Source organism: Stegastes partitus, unplaced genomic scaffold (genome assembly GCF_000690725.1).
Source record: "Stegastes partitus isolate 25-593 unplaced genomic scaffold, Stegastes_partitus-1.0.2 Scaffold1788, whole genome shotgun sequence".
In the NCBI taxonomy this organism is placed as follows: domain Eukaryota; kingdom Metazoa; phylum Chordata; class Actinopteri; family Pomacentridae; genus Stegastes; species Stegastes partitus.
This window is the reverse complement of record NW_007579519.1, coordinates 85,769-108,973: the sequence shown is the minus strand read 5'-3', so window position 1 is coordinate 108,973 and position 23,205 is coordinate 85,769. Positions and strand designations below refer to the sequence as shown.

The following is a 23,205-nucleotide window of genomic DNA, read 5'->3' as shown; positions in this document are numbered from 1 at the left end:
TACGATGTGCTAAAGAGTACTCAAATGTGCTCCGAGCTAAAGGTCACCGCCTAAAGTAGCAGTAAAGTGGAACTACACACTATAAAACAGGCCATCGGGAAGTTATCAAGGCCAACTCAGCCATCGTTTTCTTTCATCCATCAGTGGAGGATTCAAATCTGTTCTCCTGCAAGTTCCAAGTAGTGCTTGAAAATACATCCATAATACGCCTGTGGTTGTACAAGCGTTGTATGGTGCTGTTATATTCAGGGATATGTTTGGAAAAGATGGAACATTTCCAATCTAGTAAAGCGATTGGACTTTTAGAGACTGTAGGAGACGTTTAAGGTGGAATTTCATGGGTTTTTTTTGCTGAAGTAATGAAAACTAATATGAGAAAGGAGCACACGCTGAAAAAAAGAACAGTTGGTCTAACTTAAATGAATTGTTTTGATTAGTATAATGTAATTAAATAAGTTTATACTAATTAGGTTAGCAAGTAAAATTAAGGTGAGGTGCTTAAGTCAACTAATTCCTCTGAAATAAGCATTGATGCAGCTTCATTTTATGGAAAGTCAACTTGAAATACAGTCGGGACTCGATAATCAGACACTAAATGTAAAACCTTCTTTTATGTCGGATAGCAAGGCTGGAGGCTCAAGATGGAGGTCGAGCTACAAGGAGGGCTTGATGCTGGAAGGCTCATTTGTTGTTAATATTTATTGTTCATAGTTGTTATAATAACTAGTGTATTGTTAGAACACTATACATCGCTGGATTTCACGTCTAATTGACCGGTGCGATTGTGCACGTTCTGGCCAATTCCACCCCGGGGGAGCGCTCCAATGGGGTGGAAGTGGCCGGAACGCACAGACAGTACTTGGCTGCTGATGCCAGTTTAGTTAGTGGTCACACTTCCACAAACACTCACTTGCGGAGTGTGACGTCGGCGTGTCCTCTTCTGTGCATGTGTGACACTTTTGGGTCGTATGAAGTTCACACAGCAGATCACATACAAGTCGTGTTTAATTGTGAACGAACGAATTAAGCATCAAGTCCTGCAGTGTGAACGTAGCCAATCTGTGAGATTGTTCAGTTAGATAATACGCCGTTATCCTGATTGGTGACATTAAATGTCATGTCGGAGTCACAATCCAAGGCTGTTCCGCTCGTTTTTGCAAAAAACCTGTTGGATAGCAAGGTTGTTGGATTGTTAAGGGTCGGATTATCGAGTGACGACTTTACTCAATTTTTCCAACTTAAGCATGTGCGTTACCCAAAATATAAAATGTAAAACATGATTTTGTCATAATTCTTAATTTTTTTCTTCTGTAATCCTGCTCGAAGAAAACTGTGGTCGAGTGCAGGACAGAATTTTAAAGTTTGGACTAATTATGCACAATTCTAAACATATTTTTTTGCACTTTTGCTAAAATTAGCTCTAGTTTACTTAAATTTCAAGTTGATAGAATCTCGAAAACTAAACTTCCTTCACCACAGCAGAAAGATATTTATTCAAAATCGTACATCAACTATAGCGCAAATACAGATTTTACAGCGTAGGATGAAACTGATAATGTTTATATTTATTGTGCTTTGTGACATTATTTGTGCAGAACCACCAAATAACAACACCATGATGGATGATGCTGCACTTTTGACCCCGAGCATGACGGATACGTGTGGCAGCAGTTTTTAACTAGACGTCATTAAGTTTAATAAAAAAAGAAAAATCAAATCGAAGCGTAATCCAACTCAATCATATTAAGAAACCTTGAACATGAAACACTTATTAACCCCAGGTGTGGAGTGAGTCAGCACCGTGGCGTCTGTCCTGATCCCTGCTTAATTCTGGGTGACTGTCATAAAAGTTTACTCTCACACTTTTTATTTTTTTTAACTGCCAGCTTATTTTATTTTTTTTTCTGAATCTATGAGGAAAAAAAAAAAAACCCAAGAGTGGCCTTTTGTGTCATTCCTTCCTGATAAATTTATGTTAATACGCTGCTGGTAAATAAATCATGAAACATAAATAGAAGTTAATAGGCACCAACAGAAAGCATGTGTCTCTCTGCGAGCACTTTTAATGATGTAGCCCTTTGAAATAAAGAAATGAAATCACCCGCCTCAGGCAATAGTCGGGAATAGCCTGAGCATCATGCAGTCAGCATTTCAAAATGTCCAATCTAGGTTTTTTTGTACATTTACTTTGCATTAATTTACATTCTCAGAGGGGGAAGGAAGAAAAAAAAACACAGCATTTCCTATAAATCCATTTCTTTTTCTGTCACCACCCAGATTTTTCCGCTCTTTTGTTGGTTTTATCCGCTCCGTGCGTGTTTACGTGCGCGATCGCTCGCAGTCAAAAGAAACGGAAACCTGTCATAAATATAGGAGTAAACAAACTCCCCTTTTTTTTTTATTACAATAAGTAATATTTGCTATTTACAAACCGCGCATTGGGAGTGCAGCGAACCGTTCGGGGGGGTTTCGGGTTTAATGATCCCGGCGTAGGTGACACGGCGGATGATAGACAATATAATTACACGAACAAGTAATTTGGTTAACTTAACGCTGAATCATCAAGCAGCCCAACTGGAGGATTGAGACTCCGATGGTGATAGCGGAGCGGCGGTGTCACCTTCGGGCGTCCTCCTCCTCCTCAGAGCCTGACAGAAAGAGATACTTTTTCTGTTATTACTTGCTGATGTAGTCTGTGCTTTGACAACACTGTGGAAGTTTTTTTTTTATTTCCCACACTGCTTTGTGACCTTGTAGATATCTGCATCAGCTCTCTAGACACCCAGGTGTGGTTTGTGGGCGTAGCTGGTTTTTTAAATTGACCTGAAATGCGTCCCGAAGTCGAGGTAATGAAGAGTTTCCTATTTTTTATTTTTTTATTATTTTGTCCAAGAAGTCTTACGGGGGGTTGTTTTCTCCTGCATAGTAAATCCTTGTTGTATAGGACCAAGAAGGATGTCAATTATATTTTTTTTTATCAGACAGGACAGGCCTGGAAGCATTTTCTGCAAAAGGAAAAAAAAAATAAACCTGCGAGGCACATGTGCTAAACCGCGGCTTTGAATGCTGCCACAAAAGCTGGATTCAATTCGTTCTCCACTCAGCAATCAATTCAGCAAAGTGGATATTCTTCAAAATTCAAAAAAAAATTGAAAGGCTTTGGCATGAAAAGGTTGTCATACCGAAACCAGGAAGATATCCCGATGAATGCTCGACCATTAGCAAATGAGGCAGTTTCTATTTACAATTTGAAATGATTGGATTGAAAGCAAATCATCCCTGGCTGCCACACGTGGACATCAATGACAGTAACCTGCCTTCCACTTCCAGCTCGGGAGCTAACAGTTATGCTAAACCTCGCCTATTTTTAGCCCTGATGAGTGAAATAAACGGAGCTTATTGCCATCAGGAAGGTGCTGTGATTATGAAACCATGAGTGATTTAAGGGACGCCTGATGGCACCCTCAGAATGATAATTTATTTTTCATGCGGCGGCGGCGGCGGGGGAGTGGTGGTGGTGGTGGTGGAGGAGGGGGAGGATGATGATGTCTGGTCGCCTCCCGTACGAGAGCAGAAACATCCGCATTTTAACAAGGCAGCCAGTCAAAGAGGAGACAGCCTATCTGGGCTATAGGAGGTTGAAGTGGCTTGAAAATGAGCCCGCTGATAGATAGTTAAAACCATGTAACTTAGCAAGTGCTGCCATGCATGTGATCCATCTCATTATCCTCAGAGCAGAGATTTTATCCTGCTGCCACTGCAAAAGTGCCTCCGTGCTGAGATGGAGCTGTTGGATCCACATTCGGGAAAGATAATGCAACCGCAACACTTCTGCACTGTTTCAAGCTCGGCAGACAGACGAGTCACGGGTGAAGGGATTGAATATAAGGCCTTGAATGTTTGGGAAAATATAAACAATCGGAAATGTTAGTGGGGGCATGTTTGTGCTGGAGAAATGAGCTGGATCCTGGTGGTTAAATCACAAGTCTTTAGGGTTTAGATACGAAAGATGAAATTACAAATTCATCCATCCATCATCTATACACCGCTTAATCCTCACGAGGGTCGTGGGGGGCTGGAGTCTATCCCAGCTGACTTAGGGTGAAGGCAGGGGACACCCTGGACAGGTCACCAGTCTATCACAGGGCTACACTTAGAGACAGACAACCAAGCACACTCACATTCACACCTATGGACAATTTAGAATCACCAATTAACCTCAACGTGTTTCTGGACTGTGTGGGAAGAAGCTGGAGAACCTGGAGAGAACCCACGCTGCACGGGGAGAACATGGAGACTCTATGCAGAAAGACGCGAACCAGCGACCTTCTCGCTGTGAGGCAACAGTGCTAACCACCGCTCCACCTTGCAGCCCACTACGAATTCAGAAACCATTATTTTACTTTGACATTTGGAGGCTACCAAGTTTGCTTATCTTTAGTTATATCCGAGCAATAAGTTGTAACTTTGCCTACTTGGTTAAAAGCTGATTCCCTCTTTAAGCTGGAAACGTTTTCCTGAACGTTCCCCGAAGGAACGAATTATCCAAAGCCTCTCTTTCCAACACACACACACGATGAATTCGCACTGTCTTTCCCCGTCTGAGAGACATCAAGATTCATAAATAAAAGACTGAATACCTGCTCAGTGCTCACGATTTGAAATGCTGTAGGCTATTTGTGTTTCTTTGGTTCGCCATCATTTTTCCGTGTGTTCTGCTGATTTAAAGAAACAAAACAAGAGACGTAACAGCATTGAAGCACATTGCCGTCGCCTTGACAAAGAAAAATCAGCGTGTTGTTGTTTTTTCTTCACAGTAACAAGGCCTTTTGTTATGATTAGGAGACTTTTTTTTGTTTCTATTCTTCTGAAAATAGGTCGACTATTATCCTGCTTTTGTCTCATTATTAAGCACCTATTTTGTTTCTTACATCCTCGTCAAAACTCATAAAAGCGTATCAGCGCACGACTTTAAATAATCCAGCTAAATCCACTAATTATTGATAATGATGACACACCTCCTGCTAAATGCACCGACACTGACAGTTTTAAGCCAAAGTTTGCATTTATTAATTTATGTTAGATCTCTGAATGCTTTAAGAGAAGCTAAGTTTTTATACCTTTTCCTAAAGAGATTTTATAGCGAAAAATAGTCATCCGGTAAGTTTAAAGGTGGCGTATTATTCTTAAAATTATACGAATTAATGTGGGTGACCTCGGATCACGGTCATAAAGGCGCTGAACACGATGAGCTACAGTCTTAGTTGTTAACATTTTCTGTCTGCAAACACACAGAGACCCGTTAAAGGTTGAATTTACTTCCAGCTTATTTCACATTATTTATCCAGCGCGGGACAGTTCAAGGTATTTTATTAAATGCGGATGCACCACTGGAGTCCAAATGTTTCCAACGTGCATGTTTGTCCCGTTGAAGTGCCGACCGGGAGGGTCTCAAACGTATATATTTAAAACGCAGCGTTAGAAAGCTAATAAAGCTATTTATCTTCGGCCACGGAGGTATTTTCTTTTCAATTTGTCCAATTCTGGGTTAACAAATGGGAAAGTTGGTCGGATCACTTCTCATCTGACATTTTCTGGGCTTCTCTCGGGGTCTAGTGAGAGTTAAGCCTCCCCAAGACTTTCCATTTTCTGCTTCTAGTGATTTCCAAGTACATGTTGGAAATGCTCAGAGAGCCACTTTCTCCCTTTGATTTGTACCGGAAGAAGAAGATAATACACTGTCAATAAAAACACTGTAAGGTTTAACCACCTTGTATAAGATAAGACCTTCTTCCGTTCACTGTGAAGTAGATTAGCTTCCTCACTGCAGTCTGGTGGCTTTTCTCCTCTGTTAAGAGTCTTCTTGTTTTTTTTTTTTGTCCAGTTGATGTTGGTGAGCTCTTCTGGTGTGACTTGTGTCGACTGCTTTAAGTTCACAGAAATCAGAAGTTAGGATGTGGCTCGGTTGGGTCCATCTTTGGGTGCAATGAGTAGGACTCTCTAAGACTACATATTATTTATAACCATTTATGTTCCTGTCTATCAACTGTTGGGAGATTTAGACTCCGTTTACACGTAGAAAAAATGGTGATATTTCAGTTGGGCCTTTGGTTTACACGTAAACGAAGCTACGAGTCACCGAAAACGATCATATCTGAAAACTCCGGTCAAAGTGGAGATTTGGAAAAACTCCATCTTTACTTTTGCATGGAGACGGAGTTTGACATCACAGTGTGCGACAAAAGCGTCATCAGCGTCTTATTTGTGTGATCCCGCTGAATACTCTTGTAAAAACAGTGCCAATATGTCCATGTAGCTGGACTGACATGTTTCCCATCAATATTTTCACGTATTTGACTTGCTTTGTACGCTAACACCACATTTAGGAGTAGCTACACTTGTCTGTCAGTCCAAACAAATGACCCTCGCACCATAATCGTTGACAGGAAGTCATTCGTGCCATTCGTGGTTGAGTTTTTTTCTGATTGGCTAGCATGGCTTTATGCTTGTCATTACACTGCCCCCTATAGGGTTGGCATGCTCATAGCAGCTCTTTGGTTGGGTTTGTGTAAACAAAGATTTTTTTGAAAACGATCTAGTGTGAACAGTGTTATTTTTGAAAACGTAGATCCGTTTTTGTAAATACCTACGTGTAAACGGGACCTTGATCAGGATGTCTTCTACAGCCATCTATGTGGGGCATGTAGATTTCAATTTGGTGAGGGATTGCCATCCAAAAATAATTGCATGGCATCAGTTAGCAGCAGCCTAGCAAGAGTTAAAATGCTGTATTCAGTTACCTTCCAGTTAAAATACTGTATAATAGAAGGGTTCTGTGTGTTCAGAGATCGACGTTAAGTTTAATTCCTCATCGCAGGATTGTCTTCGTTGAGACGATCCGTCGACAGGGGCAAAGATTTCTCTATCAGATGTTTTTCAGGGCAGGGAAGCTCTCAGTTTTTGGATCAAAAGACTCGTCTGCTCTCCAGGGAGGCAGACTTGGGTCGGGCCCAATGCAGATTTCATGCTATTCCGGACGGCTGATTCTGTTTTGCTCATCAGCACTTTGCCAAAGTTCTGCCATCATTTTTTGTGTGTGTGCGCTCACAATTGCAAGTTTGTTGACAGCTTACATTAGGTCACCAACAACGTTGTGTAAATCAACGTTTGCATCACGAGCTGTGGGTGAAGACAGAATGTGGGACCGGAGCGGATCAGACTCACGCCCCGTGTCACGGTTGCTGATATATGATGGAAGTTGAGCCAGTTGGGTTGTTTTTCTGTGCAGTTTTATGTCTCTGTTGAGCTGTTTGGGTTGTAAATTATTTCGTTTTCATTTCAATTTTGGTTCAGAAAATTGCGAAAAAAAAGAAACTTTCAACCACACTGTGGGGATCATTCTCCAAAATCTGACACTGAAAGTCACCAAATGATTCTTGATAATGGCAGAAAAACATCACATAATAAAAGACAATCTGGTGATATTTTTCCTGTTTGTAACTCCCGCAGCCTGTCGATGCTTTTGTTGTGAAAGGCAAATGCGTCTAAATGCGGTAATTTCTCAAGAAATAATCAAGCAACCGTGTCACTGCCTTTTTATCTTAAAATACTGCTGTAACACTGTCATCAGCAAAACATCAGTTGCTTTTTCTCTCCGCAGTGAAATGCATCATCACCATTTACTTGACATTTATCTATTAATCAAAGGAAAACCTTCCCCTGCAATTTTGCCGTTGCTACCTTTTTTTTTTTTTTCCTCCCCCTCCTCATGCGTCTCCAAACGTACATTATCATGCAGGACGGCTCCCGAATCTTCACAGCCTTGAGCTCTGGCACAAGCTGTAGTTCAGAACAAGTGTATCAAATTTCATCAGCTCGCCTGTAAATCAATCACCTCGGCCGCTCGATGGAGGGGGCATCGGAGTTAATGCACCAAAGGCAAGGGGCAAACCTGGAGTTTTTTTTTCTTTTTTTTTTACCCATTATCTGTCACGGGGAAGTTTGGCCAAGCATGGAGGCTTTTTGTCAGCCGGGTTTCGACTCACTTTCAAGTGCTTGCCTCTGGAAGCGAATGCCTTGCTCAGGGGCACGCTTAAGGTGGTCGTCCTTGCAGGAAATGATTTGGCGTTTCCTTTCCCTCCCTCTCCCTCCCATACCTAAATATTCCAAGTCTATCAGATTGAGACTACCTCCCATCCCTCAATACCTCCAGGCTGCTCTGACCTTTCAAGGTTTATGAAGTAAAGTGATTATCTTCCAAATATAAAAACTAGTGCAGAATTGACATTGTTAATTCATACTGTATATTTTATTCATAGCCCCCGGAAAATACTCCTGCTATCTTGATGAATTTCCCACTTTCAGCATGTGCCCGAGTCAATAGACAGTAATACATTTCAGCTGCACACTGCGCAGTACATGCAGCTGACAAGATTACATTTGGTTGAAACCATTACTTTGGGGGTAAGCGTGCGGAATTTCAAGCAGCTTTTGTTTTTCCTTTTGACGAAACAAAATGTCAAGTCTCGAGTTTATCTGTGTGCTTCCCCAGTAGGAACGCGCCACTCCGCTCTTGTTGCATTTAGCAGGATTTCTTGGCGTGTTTATTAACGGCACATCATTCACCTGGAGAGGATAGTGTTGTGCCGCATTTGGTTTCTCCATTGTGTACAGTATGATTTATGTCGCCGCCGCACTGACCCTAATAACCAATCGGCTCTTTTGTCATGCCAGGTAATTCCTCTCGCTGTTCAGCAGATAATTCTGTGCCGCCGGGCATAGATCACGGCCAAAGAGAGAGGAAGGAGGGGGTTTCTGACCACATACAAACCTGGAGAATCGACCATCATTAAGCATGTTACTCCTGGTCTGGTGTAATTATCTGCAGAAGTACTGTCCACAAGAGGGAAGTGTTATCACATCCATCCTCCCCATTCCCGGCCGGCCCAGCGCTTTTTTAAACAGGCCTGATCCTGTTTGGTCGCTTCTGGACAAAAGGATGAGCTGGCCGAGGAGTGAAAAGAGGAAGGAAAAGGGGGTGAAGGGAGGTTAGTCAGCTCTCACAGTTGGCTCGGGAGGTAAAATAGATCTCCTCCTCCTCCTCCTCCTCCCAATGCACACACACACACAGAGTGAGTCATTTTTGCCTGCAAGATCATCCTAAGAAAATCCTTCCTCCAGTGTCACTTCCTCTGTTTTTAATTTAACTCACCGCGAGTAATGCTGTGTGTATGGATTACTATCTGGATCGTAATTCAGCTTTCACTGCCTGCAATTTTGCTATTTTGTGGCTCGCATGAGGTCTGGGGGTTTTTATATTGCTGCAGGCGTCAATGCTGGTTCCCAGCAACAAAAAAGAATACTACACTGTCTTAATTATTTAATCATTGAAAGTTAACAGTGTTATAATTGATGTAGCTGTTTTGTTTGCGGGTTTCGCTGCCAGGAAATGTGATCCATGGACATTAGAGAGATTCCATTTAATTTCATTATGGTGCCATTCGATTGAGTAAACTATAGTTTGATTATTTTATTTTGCTAGAAAATGGAGGAAAGCCAACAATAACATTGACTCTGAAAAGTAGGGGTTTAATGCTCTTAGTACACCAGTTAGGCTCTCCTTTATTTATTTTTTGGTTTTGATTCTTACTTCTCTCTTTTTCCCAGCAGACAGGAAATCAAGTGACCAAAAGTTTCGGGCCCTAATTTGGATGTTAAACAGCCTGAATATTGAATAGTTTCACTCCAGCATGGCTGCTCAGGCTCTGCTGTTTGTCCTCTTCCCACATCCACATCCACTCGTATTCGACGGATCAATTCCTTTGCATTTTACGCACGATAGGACCACCCTCTGCTCCAAAGCGTGCCATTTTTTTTTTTTTACGACCCTCGACGCGCAAGAAAAGTTGCGGCTCCCTCGCTGTAGGACGCTGCTGTAGTTTTTCCCAAACGATGCATTTGCTTTTTTTTTTTTTTTTTTGCAGGACAATCCAGGCTCCTCCCTTTGCACAACGTCACTCGATCCCGATCTCTCTCCCAAAGCGTCAGCGATAGTCGGCAGCACACTGTGGTGGCAGATCAGCGGGGCGGTGCGCATAGCGGGATAAAGCTGCACTGTACTACATCCACAGGATAAAAAATAAAAAAAAAAGGGGGCGCATCCCGATCATTTCGAGAGTTACAGCAACTTCACCGGCCCTGCTGTTCCGATTCCTCCAGCTTGGAAGCGGCTGCACAACGGAGTGGAGGGGGGAGAAGAACCGGGAACTTACGGAACTAAACAGGGACGGTGCGCACGAATCATCTCCGTAGGTGCAGTGTCTGATTTTTTTTTTCCTCCTTTTTTTTTTTTTTTTCCTCTTTCGTCCTCCGGTGCAGGCGACGTTTCCTCTGAGGAAACTCTCCCCAAGTGTTGGAAACTTCCCAAGCACAGCATCGATCGAGGACCTCCCGCCCACTTCTTTACCTCTGATCCACAATACTGGAAGAGAAGGGGGGGAGAGAGAGAGTTGAGCAGCCGCTGCGGTGGATGGAGCAACAAAGGCTACATGGTTAAACTGGAAGAGCTCCTTTGATGACATCCCAGCGCTCCTTTTTCCTCTCCTATTGCCTCAAACACTTCATCACCTCCACGGCAAAGCTGCTGCAGCCGCTTTGGATCTCATTTTAGGCGGAGAGGGGTGGGGGGGGAGAACCCAGCCAGGTTCTCCTTAGTGCAAACTCCCCGCCAGCCAAAGGGGGGAACCGCCGCAGACGTGAAAATTGATGCTTTTGCTACGGAGGAGCGCACCGCCGATCCTCTAGTTTTGCGAAAGTCTCAGTAAGAGAGCTCGACTAGTTTGGGTCCGGAGTGGGATTTTTTTTATTTTTTTTTGTTTTTTAATTTTTTGCAGAAGTTGCATGCGTGGTCTTTGTCGTCTCGAGTGAGCGCTGTCCATCCACTCTCAGGTTATCAGACGAGATCCGGATAGTTGAGGTGCCATGGCGCTGTGTGTGGGGATATGGGTGCTCCTGTTGGCGCTGCACATCCAAGGTAAGCCGCAGAAACAAGAGGAATCATCTGCCTTATTTCATCCTGACCTCCCTGCTCTCTGCCTGGCTGTGTGTGTGTGTGTGTGTGTGTGCTGCATGAGGATCCGTAATGACACTTGATTAATGCGTAAATGTGGATCGATTTGGTTGCACGCGTTTGTGTTTTTGCAGCAAGATGCGCAAAAAAAAAGAAAGAAGAGTAGAGGGCAACATTTTGCAAAGTGTTTTCTGTCTCTGAATCCAGCCCTTCGTACAAACGGCTGCAGAATACTTATTTGGCTGCCAAATAATGAACTTACCCGGGCAGCAGGCAGATGGCGATATGTGCGAGCCATGTAGGCCAGCAGCCTGCAAGTTTTTTTTTTTCTCCCCAATATTTCATTGTAATGGCAACTCAGAGACACAGAGTGCACTGGAATGATAATTGAAACGTGTTATCCTGAGCTCCTGCCTGGTAGCTGAACAGTGAAATGATAGTTTGGTGTAAATTGAGGGGCTAATCAGGGCTCAGATGTTTGATTCTCAAACTCTTGTTTTGATGCTCTTTTCTGCAGATGAGTGACTCAGGATGTGTGGTGACATTTAAGGAGAGTTTCTGGGTGTGTTGCTGGTGTCACCGGTGCTTTGATGAATGAGTGAATGCATGGAGGCTTTGACGTTGATCATGGTGACATTAAAGCTCCACCATGTGGGCCTGATTATCTAAACACTTGCTTCATAAATGTATTGGAACCTTATTGGGAACATTCGTCCTGCTCGCATTGGCAGTCGTCTTAATTGGGAAACAACACAAGCGAGCGATTGCGCATGTGCGTGCATGCTTGTGGTCCCATCATGCAGAAGGATTTTTGAGGCTTAGATGCAAGTTTACTGGTTTGTTTACATCTTGCTAAACTCTTGTCTGGCGCCCCCTCGTTTTAGGGAAGAAATGGACGAGGGTCAAGAGATGTCAGATGGTGTTTTGACGGCCGCTGAGGTTCCCTCTCTGCAGCCTGGACATGTTTACTCCCTGTAATCTTTACTTCGGTGATCCCCTACGAGCCTAATAAAGCCCTTGTCTAGTGAAATGTTTTGGCACGTCCTGCTTTTTCCCCCCCTTGCTCGAGAACAACCAAAGATGTTGACCTTGTTCGCTGCGAGGCTCCTTGTGGCGTCATGTGTTTAAGACTGATTGAATACTTTGATCAAAAGCCCTGTCTGATTTATATTGAGATGATCCCTTTGGTTGTGGAGAAGATCAGGATTAACTGGTTCCCTTGGGAATCCTGTGCTGGAAATCTTTTGAAGCTGTTCAATCAAGGGGAGTGGAAAATGTCTCAAAAAATTGCACTTAAAGCTTCCTGGAAATGTCTCATTTGAGTCAAGCAGGAGGTGTTTTTTTTTTTTTTTCGAGGCGGGATTAGACGTACACTTTGTTCCTATTTCTTTTTTATTGCTTTAATTTATTTCAAACCAAAGTTGCTACATAATTAATGTGTTCTTCATGAGGAGAACAGCTTTGATTTTTCTTTTTTTTTCCTTCTTTCTTTTCATTTCAGCAGTTGTTTGGACCATTTTTCTTTTGACATGCAAAAACAAGAATTTGGTCTTTCACCCTGAGGTTAAAGGGCGCTGCCATAAATGCCCACTGCCTTTGATGGCTTAATTGATATACAACATGTTCCAGACTTTTCCCTCATTACCGACACACAACAACAAGTGGGAAGGGCCCAAGCAAATGCAAAGTCACAGCAAAAAAACCCAAAAAGCCCCTGTTGCACTCATCCACGAGGGGAAACCATTTGCGCTTGTCGCGGTAAGCAGCCATTTGTGGAAAACACAACAGTGCCAAATTCATAAACAGAGAAATATTCCGAACCGCTCGCCAAATAGATTATCAAATAAAAGGAACATTGAGAATAATGGATCTGTGAATAATAACAGCAGCTCTGTTCCTGCGTTCTTATATGAGCACTCAGTCTCTCCTGTGTTCCAGACTGATATTTAATTGACTGTGAATTGAGTTAGCAACCAGGTGGTTGTTTATGGCTTGGCTCCATCCTCCGGTGCCGGGTGCTGTGCGAGCCCATATAGATATCACGGTGAGCGCTGGGATAAGGAGATTTTTTCCCCGCTGTAATTCCTCATCTTAGTTGGATTTAACATTTGGGAAATGAACTGCGAACGGTGGACGAGCATCAGCTTTTAACGTCCCATTATTCTGGATTGGAAACTGTGTAGCAGCGAGTTGTAATCTTTGTAATAACTTGGCAGCAACGCGAGCTAAAATCATTGCGCGGCGGACCCCCGGCGTTCGGTTCCGTCAGGCGTCTCTGAAGAGTTTCTCTGGAACGATTAGCTCCTCCGGTAATATCACAACACAGCTGCATTAGCTTGCGTGTCGCCGGCCTTTTAATTGTTGTTGTTCCGACGCTCGCGTGGCGTCCCGCGAGACGCTTCCTGTTTCATTTTGACACAGCTCCATTGTTCCAGGTGTTACGGGTTTCGCTCGCTCGGCTAACTTACCTGCTTTCCTCCGCACAAGGACACAGCAGGTTGATTTCGACTGGAGCCGAGCGTTGGCACGCTGGGCCGCATTTGTTTTTCGGCCTCATTTGAAGCACATTGAAGTCTACTTTTCTGTTTAAAATGTCATGCACTTCAGCCGGATTGATTGATTGATCGGGGGAGTCGGGGGGTCGATGGGGGGGTGACAATAGCAGCTACATTCATAAACAGTGTTGAAACAGTAGTTTGATGTCGAGCAGCCAAACAGGCAGGGAAGGAATACCGCTGGCCTTTGGAACATGGTAATTAGCGCTTTTGACTTTTGTTTTTTCTTCTTCTTCTTCTCCTCTGTAAACTGTAATTGCCGATCCGTGGCATTTTGCGTTTCATCCGCGTGACAGTCGTGATGTAATGAAACGGCCGCGGTGTCGCCGTGCGATTGTTGGGCCTTGATGGTTCGAGTGTGAATGCAAATTGCTTTGATCCTCATTCCTTCGGGGAGTCTCCCTTTGGTCCCCGCTGAGGTGATGGATGGGAGAGAGCGCTCCGAGTCCTGGGAGACGAGCTTGAGGGGAGCTGACAGGAGATTAAGCTTCGCCTTTTTGCCGTAGGAACTAATGGAGGCACTTGGCCACTCAAACTTCATCTCCCTCAGCGTTTAGCTCATTGTGGTTCTGCTGTCAGCTCTTTAGCAAATCCTTCTCCAAACACTGCGTGAAATGTTTCTGTAGATTTTCTTTTTTTTTTCTTCTCCTCCTATGCTATGATTCTAGAAGTGGCCCTTCATTAATTTCAGGAGCTGCTCTCGAACGAGCATTATTTTTTTTTGGTCCTTACACAACTTCAGTTGATCCAAGAGGCATATTTTTCTCTGTTCTTTTCTAAGTTCACGATGCACATTTCCAGCCCCTGTGGTCTCTGCATAAAGACTGCGTATCACCAAATAGATGAATAAAACATGACAATAAGCACTGAACCTAAATAATGGAAAGGTTATAGCAAAATGGAGTGTTCTCTGCATGCGGAAGACTGCACAAATAGTATTAAAGAGTGAATGAATGTTAAATTAAGTTCGCCCCTCTCCATTGTTTGGAGGCTGTAGTTTATATGCGGGATTTTTAGTCATGATAGGGAACGAAAGAATGTGTTCAAGGCCCCGAGTGAGGAGCTTACAGCCTGTGTGCATGTCTGTGTGATGATGAAATGGTTTGGATCCGATCCCCCCCTCCGTCGCTGAATGAAGCTATTTTAGAGGAGAGGGAAGTTTAGTCAAATATCACAAGTAATGTTTGTCCCAGACACGAGCAGTCTAAGGTTGCCAGATGTCTTGTTTGTAGGAACACGCAGTTCAGTATCATATGCAGCGTTTCTCATGAGGTTATTATTATTTTCTGGTGTCTGTCAGGTGTCCTCTCCTCCTCCTTTGCTGTCTTCACACCAGACAGTCACCATATTGGATCAGGATGGAAAACACATTTATCAGCAGGCTGCAGCTGCAATTTCATGCTTTTAAATCGTTGAAATTCTTCTCTGTTTCAACTCGGATCGCGGTATCAGCAAAGTAAGAGAAAAGGAAATCAATAGAAGGGATCAAATCTAGCCCTGAGCCTTTCTGATTTGGCATTAATCTGTCGAGTCTTTTTCTCTCTATTTAGCTGATCCTTGTCGAGGGATTAAATGGTTAAATTCCTGTTCTGCTCTTGAGAATGAGAATGGAATTGACTAACTACACTTGTTCCATATTTTCCTCTCGCCTATTGTCGGATGGCTGCTCCAGCATCTTAGGGCGGGCTTATTATGCCTCCTGAGTTGATGTAAATCTCCTCAGATGAAAAAAAGTAAATAATCTCGCATGTCGGAGGGATTCAGACAGCCTGCACTGTTTCCCTGTGACACCGTCTTGGCTTGTCGATAGCTTGTAGAACTTCTTTGTGCTATTTCTCTCCTCAGTGCTCAGTTACTATAGTTACTACCTGTAATCAATCACTCCAGATAAAAGCAAATTATATTTATTTCTGTCCTGGAGCTGTGTACATCTCTGTGGTTTTTCCCCCCGAGCTGCTGTGTGATTGAAACGCAGCCTTTTAATGCATCATTTTAATTTTTCTTTTAAAAAAGAAGAAGCCATACGGGGATAAGAAGCCTCTCAGGTTTAGTCATGGGCTGATTGAGGTAGTGGATAATTCCTGGTCTTCTTACTAAGGCGGTGTGCCTTTAAATGAAAGCAGATCTGATGGTGGGGCAGCTCCCACCCCCTGGTGCGACCGCCTGAACAAGTCAATTTACAACAGGCAGCTGGGCTGATGTGCCTCCATTAAGGAGCACAGACGTAGTAGAGACCGGCCTGTGAGCAACCTGCTGAGTGCCGGGGTGCACGGGGAAAATAAAATCTTTGACCTGATGGGGAAAAAATCATCAAACTGTCACAGAAAACACACGCCGCAAACCGACTGGATGGGTTTTGATGCTCCGTTGTGTTCTCTACTCTGCGGACTAGTTGGGGAGAACTCCTGTTAAAACTTGATGGACTAGTTGATGCCGCTGCCATGTTTTCTGCTGTTTGACTCAGTTGAATTTTGTGCTGACTGCTGCACTCTGTCGACAAGAGCTGGCCCGCAGCTCTGCCTCTTACTGTCTTGGGTCAAGCCGATGTATCAGTTGGCTGACACATTAGACCGGAGCAGGCTGTAAATTGGACGACAGCCGTGTCATCCGACGTTGTTCTTTGCCTTTATGAGCGGCGACGTTACAGCAGCTTTACATTTTTCATCAGCGCTAGTCGTTTGAAACTTCACAATGAATCCCACCTTTGATATACTGAAGAGAGCTGCCTTTTATTTTTGGTTTCTTTGGTGATTTCTTGTGTTTTTCTGCTGAATCGGTAGGTTTTCCATCCCGCTCCGAGCAAATTGTGGTGAAAACGCTGACATTTCTTCTAAATTTATGACCTCATCCGGCGTAGGATGCTGTATATTTGCACAAACTCCCTCCAACTTCTGACTTAAACTGTCCGCGCCGCCTCGAAAAACCATATCTGCCAATCCCATTACGAGCCCTCCAGCTCGTCCACTGCACATGCCATCCGCTGATAAATACCTCCGGGGGTCAAGCGAGATGGAATATTGGCTTGGAGGAACGCATTCGAATGAAAATTTCTTAACAGTTTCGCGGCAGGAAAACGTTGGGAATCACCGTCGTGGTGACACGCGCCGCTCTGTTTCGCGAGCTTTCAGAGCTGATCTCCTGCCAAAACTTTACTTTTTTTTTTTCTTCCTCTTTTACTTTCTGCAAACTTGGTCGTGCCACCTCCTCCTCCTCCTCCTCCTCCATCTTTCTTCTCCCCTCTCCTCCCTCTGCCTTTGAGAACGGTGCACACTGAGAGTCAGCTTGGTTAGCACTTGATACAAAAGGGGGTTTGTTTCATGAAATGTTTCCCTTTTTAATGAGTGATGGTGTTCGCTCATTTAATATTCCGCACTGATATCTCTCCGGGAGCTGACTGTGCTTCAAAGCAACAGCGTGGTTGTAAATGGGAGTGGGTGAAGTGGAGGCTGTTGGTACGACGGAGGGAGGGAGGGGCTGCTTAGAAAACACAAACACAGGTTTATTTATTCTCCCTGACATATAGCTAAGCCCCCCAGTGTGCTGCAGCTTGGTGCAAAGCTCCTTAGTGCCCTCGTCCCTTGCAGACAGACTATCAAAATATGACTGATAACAGGTCAGCTCCTACTTCGGCGGCTTTTCCATTTATGCCGGCGCGGTTCCTCTGATCGACTTCGTAGATAATTGCTCAATTCGAGAGGATTGCAATTGCTTCTGTGCCAGCATTTCTTTCTTATTCCTACACTCATGTCACAGCTGACACATGGTTTCCCAGGGCTTGTCATTATTGCCGAGATTGAGGTCAACCGAGACACAAACGCTTCACGTTGCCCGTTCAACTTTGCTTTGAGACAAAAAAAAAAAAAACAAGATAAAGAGAAACACAGAGATGGCCTGCAGTTCAGCATTGATCCTTCCATTTTGTTAGCAAGTTCCATGCCAAAGCAACTAATGTAGTCTGCTATCGATCCCCCAGTTTTAAGCCTGGCTGAATTTCACCGCGATGTTGCATTGTTTTCAGGTGTGCCAAATGGCCTCTGCCTCCTTCCTCGCACGTCCTCTCTCTTTTTCAGCCGGCATCGCAGGGTACATGGCCGTTAGCAGATTTGGTTGGTGTTTTGAAAAACAAGAGGTGGGTGGGTTAGGTGAGTAATCTCACCGGCAGCCCCGCCCCAGAGCGAGTTAAAGGGGTTGCGTTTATCCCTTTATCTCGAGCTCCAACAGGCTGACTCGGCATCGGCGCTATTTAAACTCTTGACTTGTTTGCGTGAAAGCAAAGCTGCAGGCAGCGTAATGGTTAATCTATATCCCCGTCCTCTAAATGCGATACTTGCAAACGCATCCAAATGGCAGTAAAAGGGAGAAAACAAGGAGGACATGCATTAAGTTTGGTTCCTTTCATGGCTTGACATTTATTGAGAGCAGCTTATATGAACAAGATGTGCACATACCATCCACGTTTGAGGTTTGCATCACAGAAAATGTACACTTTAATCCCTCATGCATTGTTTTGGAGACTTTAGAGCAGGCCTCCCAAATGAGGAAAATCCTCTGTTGGATGTTTGAGACGACACAGTGTACGGTTAGGCTTTAATTCCAGCCAAGATTAGATTATTTTACAGTAAGATGCAACATAAGTCAGATATTTTTGGAAAGGCTGCATGGAAATATATCTGAGGGAGGATGTTTTACAGTTAAAGAGTCAACTTTATTATGAAATATGGCAGCAAATATAAGATTTTGAGCTTTTAAAATTTAGAAAAATGAGCTTCAAGGTGGAAAATAAATAGCTGATATTGAGCTAGTTTGCATATTTACTGAGGTTTTCCGTCCCTCTCGCTCCTCCAACTCTGCAGAACAGACAGCTAACGAGCTGTAAAGAGATAAATGCCGAATTTGACAAACAGTATATTGGATTACATTCGCATGCAGGTCAGAGCTAAATAAACCATTTCTTGTTGCAGTTTGTTTGTAGCCGCGTTCCTTTTGTTGTATTTGGTCGGCTTCCACCATTAGGTCATATTGCATTTGGAGCTGTTTGCTTAGTTTCAACGAGTGTAAAGACAAAAAAAAAAAAAGGTCCCACTTCCAGGTTTGCTAACATTCACTTCTTTCTGTTTGTGGTTGAAGCAGCGCATAGCAACTGAAACCACCGAGTTCTGGTTATGAGAGAACTGTCACAGCTCACTTCTGGAAAATGACACGACATAAAACTTTGGTTAAGGTTAGAGAAAGATTTAGGTCATAGTTGACCTTAATCTGACTACCAGTCGACATTTCGTCTGGGTTGCTGTTTTTCCTCCCTGCAGGTAATCATTCCTAACGCCGAATAGCTGCATGTAAAAATACCTCCAGCCTTCCTCCACCTTCTCCTCTTTTGCTTTACCTCTTCCAGCCGAATAACTTCGCCAAAGGTTTCCCACATGGGAGCTCCCTGGCAGCACGCGTCTCGCCTTGGCTGCGAGGTTTGCGAGTGGAATTAGCCATTCAGGAATCTGGAGAGGGCTTTGATACCAGCGAAAGGGATCACGCAGGGCCGTTTTGTAGCTCACGCCGATCGCCAGTCGAGCCGCGAAGATGCCAAATGTCACGTCAGGCCAGGGAAGCAGAAGGTCGTCCTGAGGGTGGAGGGGGGGATGGGGGTCAAGGGTTCCCCATCCTCCCGCCCACTTGTCGAATGTACAACATTTATACGATTTATGCGGATATAAGTGGCTACAACAACACCCACTCACTGACCCCGGCACCCACGTAGCTCATATTCTCGCAGATGAGAGCGAACGTTTTCCCTGCCTTTATCTGAGTCAAATCTCTTCCCCCATTTCGGCAGACGAGCCTCGTAAATATTTATTTGAAATGGATGCAGGGGCTCGCGATTGTTCCCGGCACTCTGTACCTTCTTTGTCAGCATTATGAAACTGAAAATAGAAGCTAAAGAGGAACAAATGTTGGAATGAGAAACTTGATATCGAGGCTGTTTAATACCGCAGCGAAAACCCTTAAAATACCTCATCCTCCCCCCTCCTCCTCCCTCCTCCTACAGCCTGCAGACTCATACCCTTCAGGTTTCCGTGTTTTAAATTCTTCTGCAGAACGGGGTCTAGCAAAAACATGCAAGGGAAAATAATGTAAAGAGGAAAAAGGGGGTAACTAGAGAATTGGGATTTACATGCAGGCCCTGTAGGGGGATTGGGGGATGGGGGGGTTTGCAGCGGGTCATGCTGTTCCTGAATGAGGCTATGTTCCAAGGGTGATTCCAGTTTGCCTTGAAATAGCGTTTCTTGGCCGAAGCTCTGTTTCGGCACTTCGGGGGCTGCTCCCTGGAAGAAAAGACTTGAGCAAATAAAAGTTCATTCAATTTCTTCCAGCTCATTAGGCCTTTTTTTTTTGTTTCTGCGCGGGACGCCGGTGGACCTCCCGAAACCGACTCGTATTCTCCATTAAAGCTGCCTTCAAACAAGCGCTCGTTGCGTAATTATCAGAATATTACCACGTAAATTCAATTAAAAGCCCCGTAACGTCCTAAAGATCATATTGTCTGCTAAATTAGTTTAATTAAAGCTTTCCTTAATTCGAGTAATGAGTGATTCAAGGAGCTCAATCAAGATCTTTTACAACATGCGGGTCCAAGTCGAGATGAAACGGAAGTCCGCCTTTCAATAGACTGCTCGCCATGCGATGAAAGTAGACGAGGGATGAAACTGATTGGATTTGCCCCACATCGCCAAGGGTGTGTTTCATCCCTGCTGTTTGTGAAAATTTTTTTTTTGGTTAAGCTGGAATAAAAAAAAAATTGGAGTCAGTTCCTGCCAGAGCGAGCGGTGCTCCAGAGGAAGTAATCCAAATAACGGGGGTGATCCTGTCTGCTGTTATATGAGATTTAAAGGGTTAATCCCATTGATTTGGTTGTGGGATTTGCCCGTGTAATTCTACAGGGAAGTTTCTCCACATTCAGGGGGCAGTTGGCTGCGTGCTTCCCCTTCCTTCCTTTCTTTTTTTTTTATTTCATTCCCACAGTTTTGCGACTGGCATGGGGTGGGTATTTGTTTTTGCTCGGAAGACCCGGGTTGGGGGGGAGGTTCGCCGATGCATGAACTGTGCGCGCGTGGCTGCAAATGCATACGTCTGCGCGCAGGCCCGAGGCAGCAAGCTTCACGTTGTCGGCCCTGAATCCAACCCTCCCGCCCCGCCTCCCCTTCCACTCCGATCCTGACCCACTTTCTTTTCCCCGCTCGTCGCTCCCTCTTTAATTGCCGCGCGGCACACTGAGGCCATCTGCTCGACTGAGGCCCGTCGCCATGGAGATGCTGGGAGGCTTTTCGGATTTGCTGCGGACTGACCAACAGGGAAAATAGAGGTCAGGGAATGGGGGTAGAGTGCTGAACAGTCATAGGGGCACCAGGACTGTATCATGAGGCACTTCTTGACAGCGCGGCGGCTACACCTGGATGATACACAGATTCAGCCGGAGCTCCTCTTCTTCTTCTGCTTTTCTTTTCTTTTTTCATATCGAACACATATCTCCACACGAAATCAGCTTTTCAGAGATGCGCGATTCATCTTCCTCTAATGAGCCCTGCGAGGTTGCTTTAAACCTAAGCGCGGCAGAGCATGTCGATCCCACAATTTAGCTTGAAACATGAAGTGTAGTAATTGGAATCAGAGTTTCCATTTCACACCAGAAGTAAGCGAGAAATTCCAACAATAGGAACACTTTTATTGTTTGCTTTTATATAGAACTTTTTCAAGCTAATTGTAAACAAACAAACAAAAAAATAAAGCTCCCTGAATGCTAGAAATGGCACATTTTGTTTTTTTGGCTCCGAGGCCAACCTCTGAGGTCTGTGTGGAGATTAGCGCCTCAGTCAGACGTGTGTTTAGCGTCATCTCATCTCCCCGCTCCGATACCGTTCTTTTATTCTTATGAATGCCTTTGTATATTTTGCCGCTCCTGCTTATTTCCTTTCCAATGACACGCCTCAGTGAGGAAGCAGTTGCGCCGTGTTTCCAATTAACACTCAGGCGTATTGCAGAGCCGTGGTCTGCTCGGCTGGGTCACCTCTCGCTCCTCAGTCTGTCGGCTCGCGTCGAGCCCGCCTTCAGTGTGGTAAGCATTCAGATATTCCACGCCTGCATCATTTGTGCCAAAAAAAAAAAAGTGGCATTATTTCATAACAGGAGAATGTTTTACTTAAACATCTCTAATGGAGTCTTGGTATTGACCTCTGGCACATGAATAGTGCTGAGCTTCGGGGAACACTCTTTATATTTACTCCTCCTGTTAAAGGTCAATATTGGTAGCTGTCATTTCTGAAGTGCCATTTATAGGTCAATACCTCATTAGTAATCTGGTTGGGTTTGGATCAAATGCAGCTCCTGTCTTGTCTGTGTCGCTGAGCCACTTTCAAGTTCACAGCTAATCCACGGGGTTCTATTACACTGACGCGGGACCTGACACGTTTAATATTATTTGATCAGGACAGTTGGGCCTGTAGCAAATTGTTATGTCCACTTTTGGCCAATGTGAATGAAATAGAAGAAAAAATAATGAGATATATCCACTTTAGCATCTTCATATTGTTGTGTTTAACCAAGATAATGAGTTAATGATGCGACCCGAGCAGCAAATTTTCATTTTTTTTTTGCTTTATAAACGACTTAAATGATTAATAACTCTATTTTAGCTCTCTATTAATACTACTGATGGTGTCCCTGCAGGCCACCGCAGCTCTAGTCCTTGTTTATGCGACTAAATAATAACGTAGTCAATATGTCACGGCAGACAAGACTAAACCATGACAGCAGGTGCACGCCTCCGCCGCGAATTTCCACTCCGTCGTGGTGTCGGGAGTTCCACTGTCTTCCGACTAGATTGCTTAACAAGAGTCAGACCTCCTACGAAGGCTGTCAGAATACGGCGACTTTGATGCCGTCACCATCTGCATGGATGTCGCAGACAGCTTATTTTGCTCCTCCGTCACCCGCCTCTGACAGAGTAACACAGGAGGCTGTGACAGCGGAAAAAGGTAGCTCTGTCAATTTAAACTCCAGCGAGCGCTTGATCTCTGAGCTCGCCCAAATGTACAGTCGGAGCCCGAGTTAACAAGACAATGTGCCCGGCGCCTGTAATTGGACCAGGCCCACTTTTTTTTTTTTTTCCCAGCAGTGTGAAAAGACAGAGAGGAGAGCGTCTTGTCAGCCGGCTCTCCAGTCAAGGTCACGAGTGCTGGATGTGTTGTATTCGCTGCCGTGCCCTTCGTCCTATCGCGGCTTATCCAGCTGCCGCTGTGCAGAGGTGGGGTTGGGGAACCGCCGCGCTCCGTGGGCAGCGCACTAGATTATGTGCTCGGAGAGATTAATCAAATCGTATGATGTTATGCTGGGAAAGAGTGACCATGTAAAAAAAATTTCATCCAGCCAGTCTCGCCGACACTCGCCCCCCCGCTTAAGCCGAGTTGAAAGTCGTTTTGTTTGTCCTCGCCGTCATTGCCAAAGGGGGCAGCGCATTTATAGCTCGACACGAACCGGTGCAGTGATGGGAAATGAACTCTCTTTGCGAAGGATTGTGTCATGGCAGGGCACTGT

At 44.4% G+C, this 23,205-nt stretch overlaps 1 protein-coding gene across 1 annotated transcript in view; it reads left to right on the top strand.

Moving 5' to 3' along the window:
- The first annotated feature begins 10,092 nt into the window (after window positions 1-10,092).
- The window catches only part of nectin1b (nectin cell adhesion molecule 1b), a 73,935-nt gene continuing 60,822 nt past the window's right edge, over window positions 10,093-23,205 (top strand). The window contains exon 1 of the mRNA XM_008302286.1: window positions 10,093-11,032. Coding sequence (XP_008300508.1) covers window positions 10,981-11,032 — 52 coding nt within the window. The 5' untranslated portion in view covers window positions 10,093-10,980. The remainder of the gene's footprint in view (window positions 11,033-23,205) is intronic.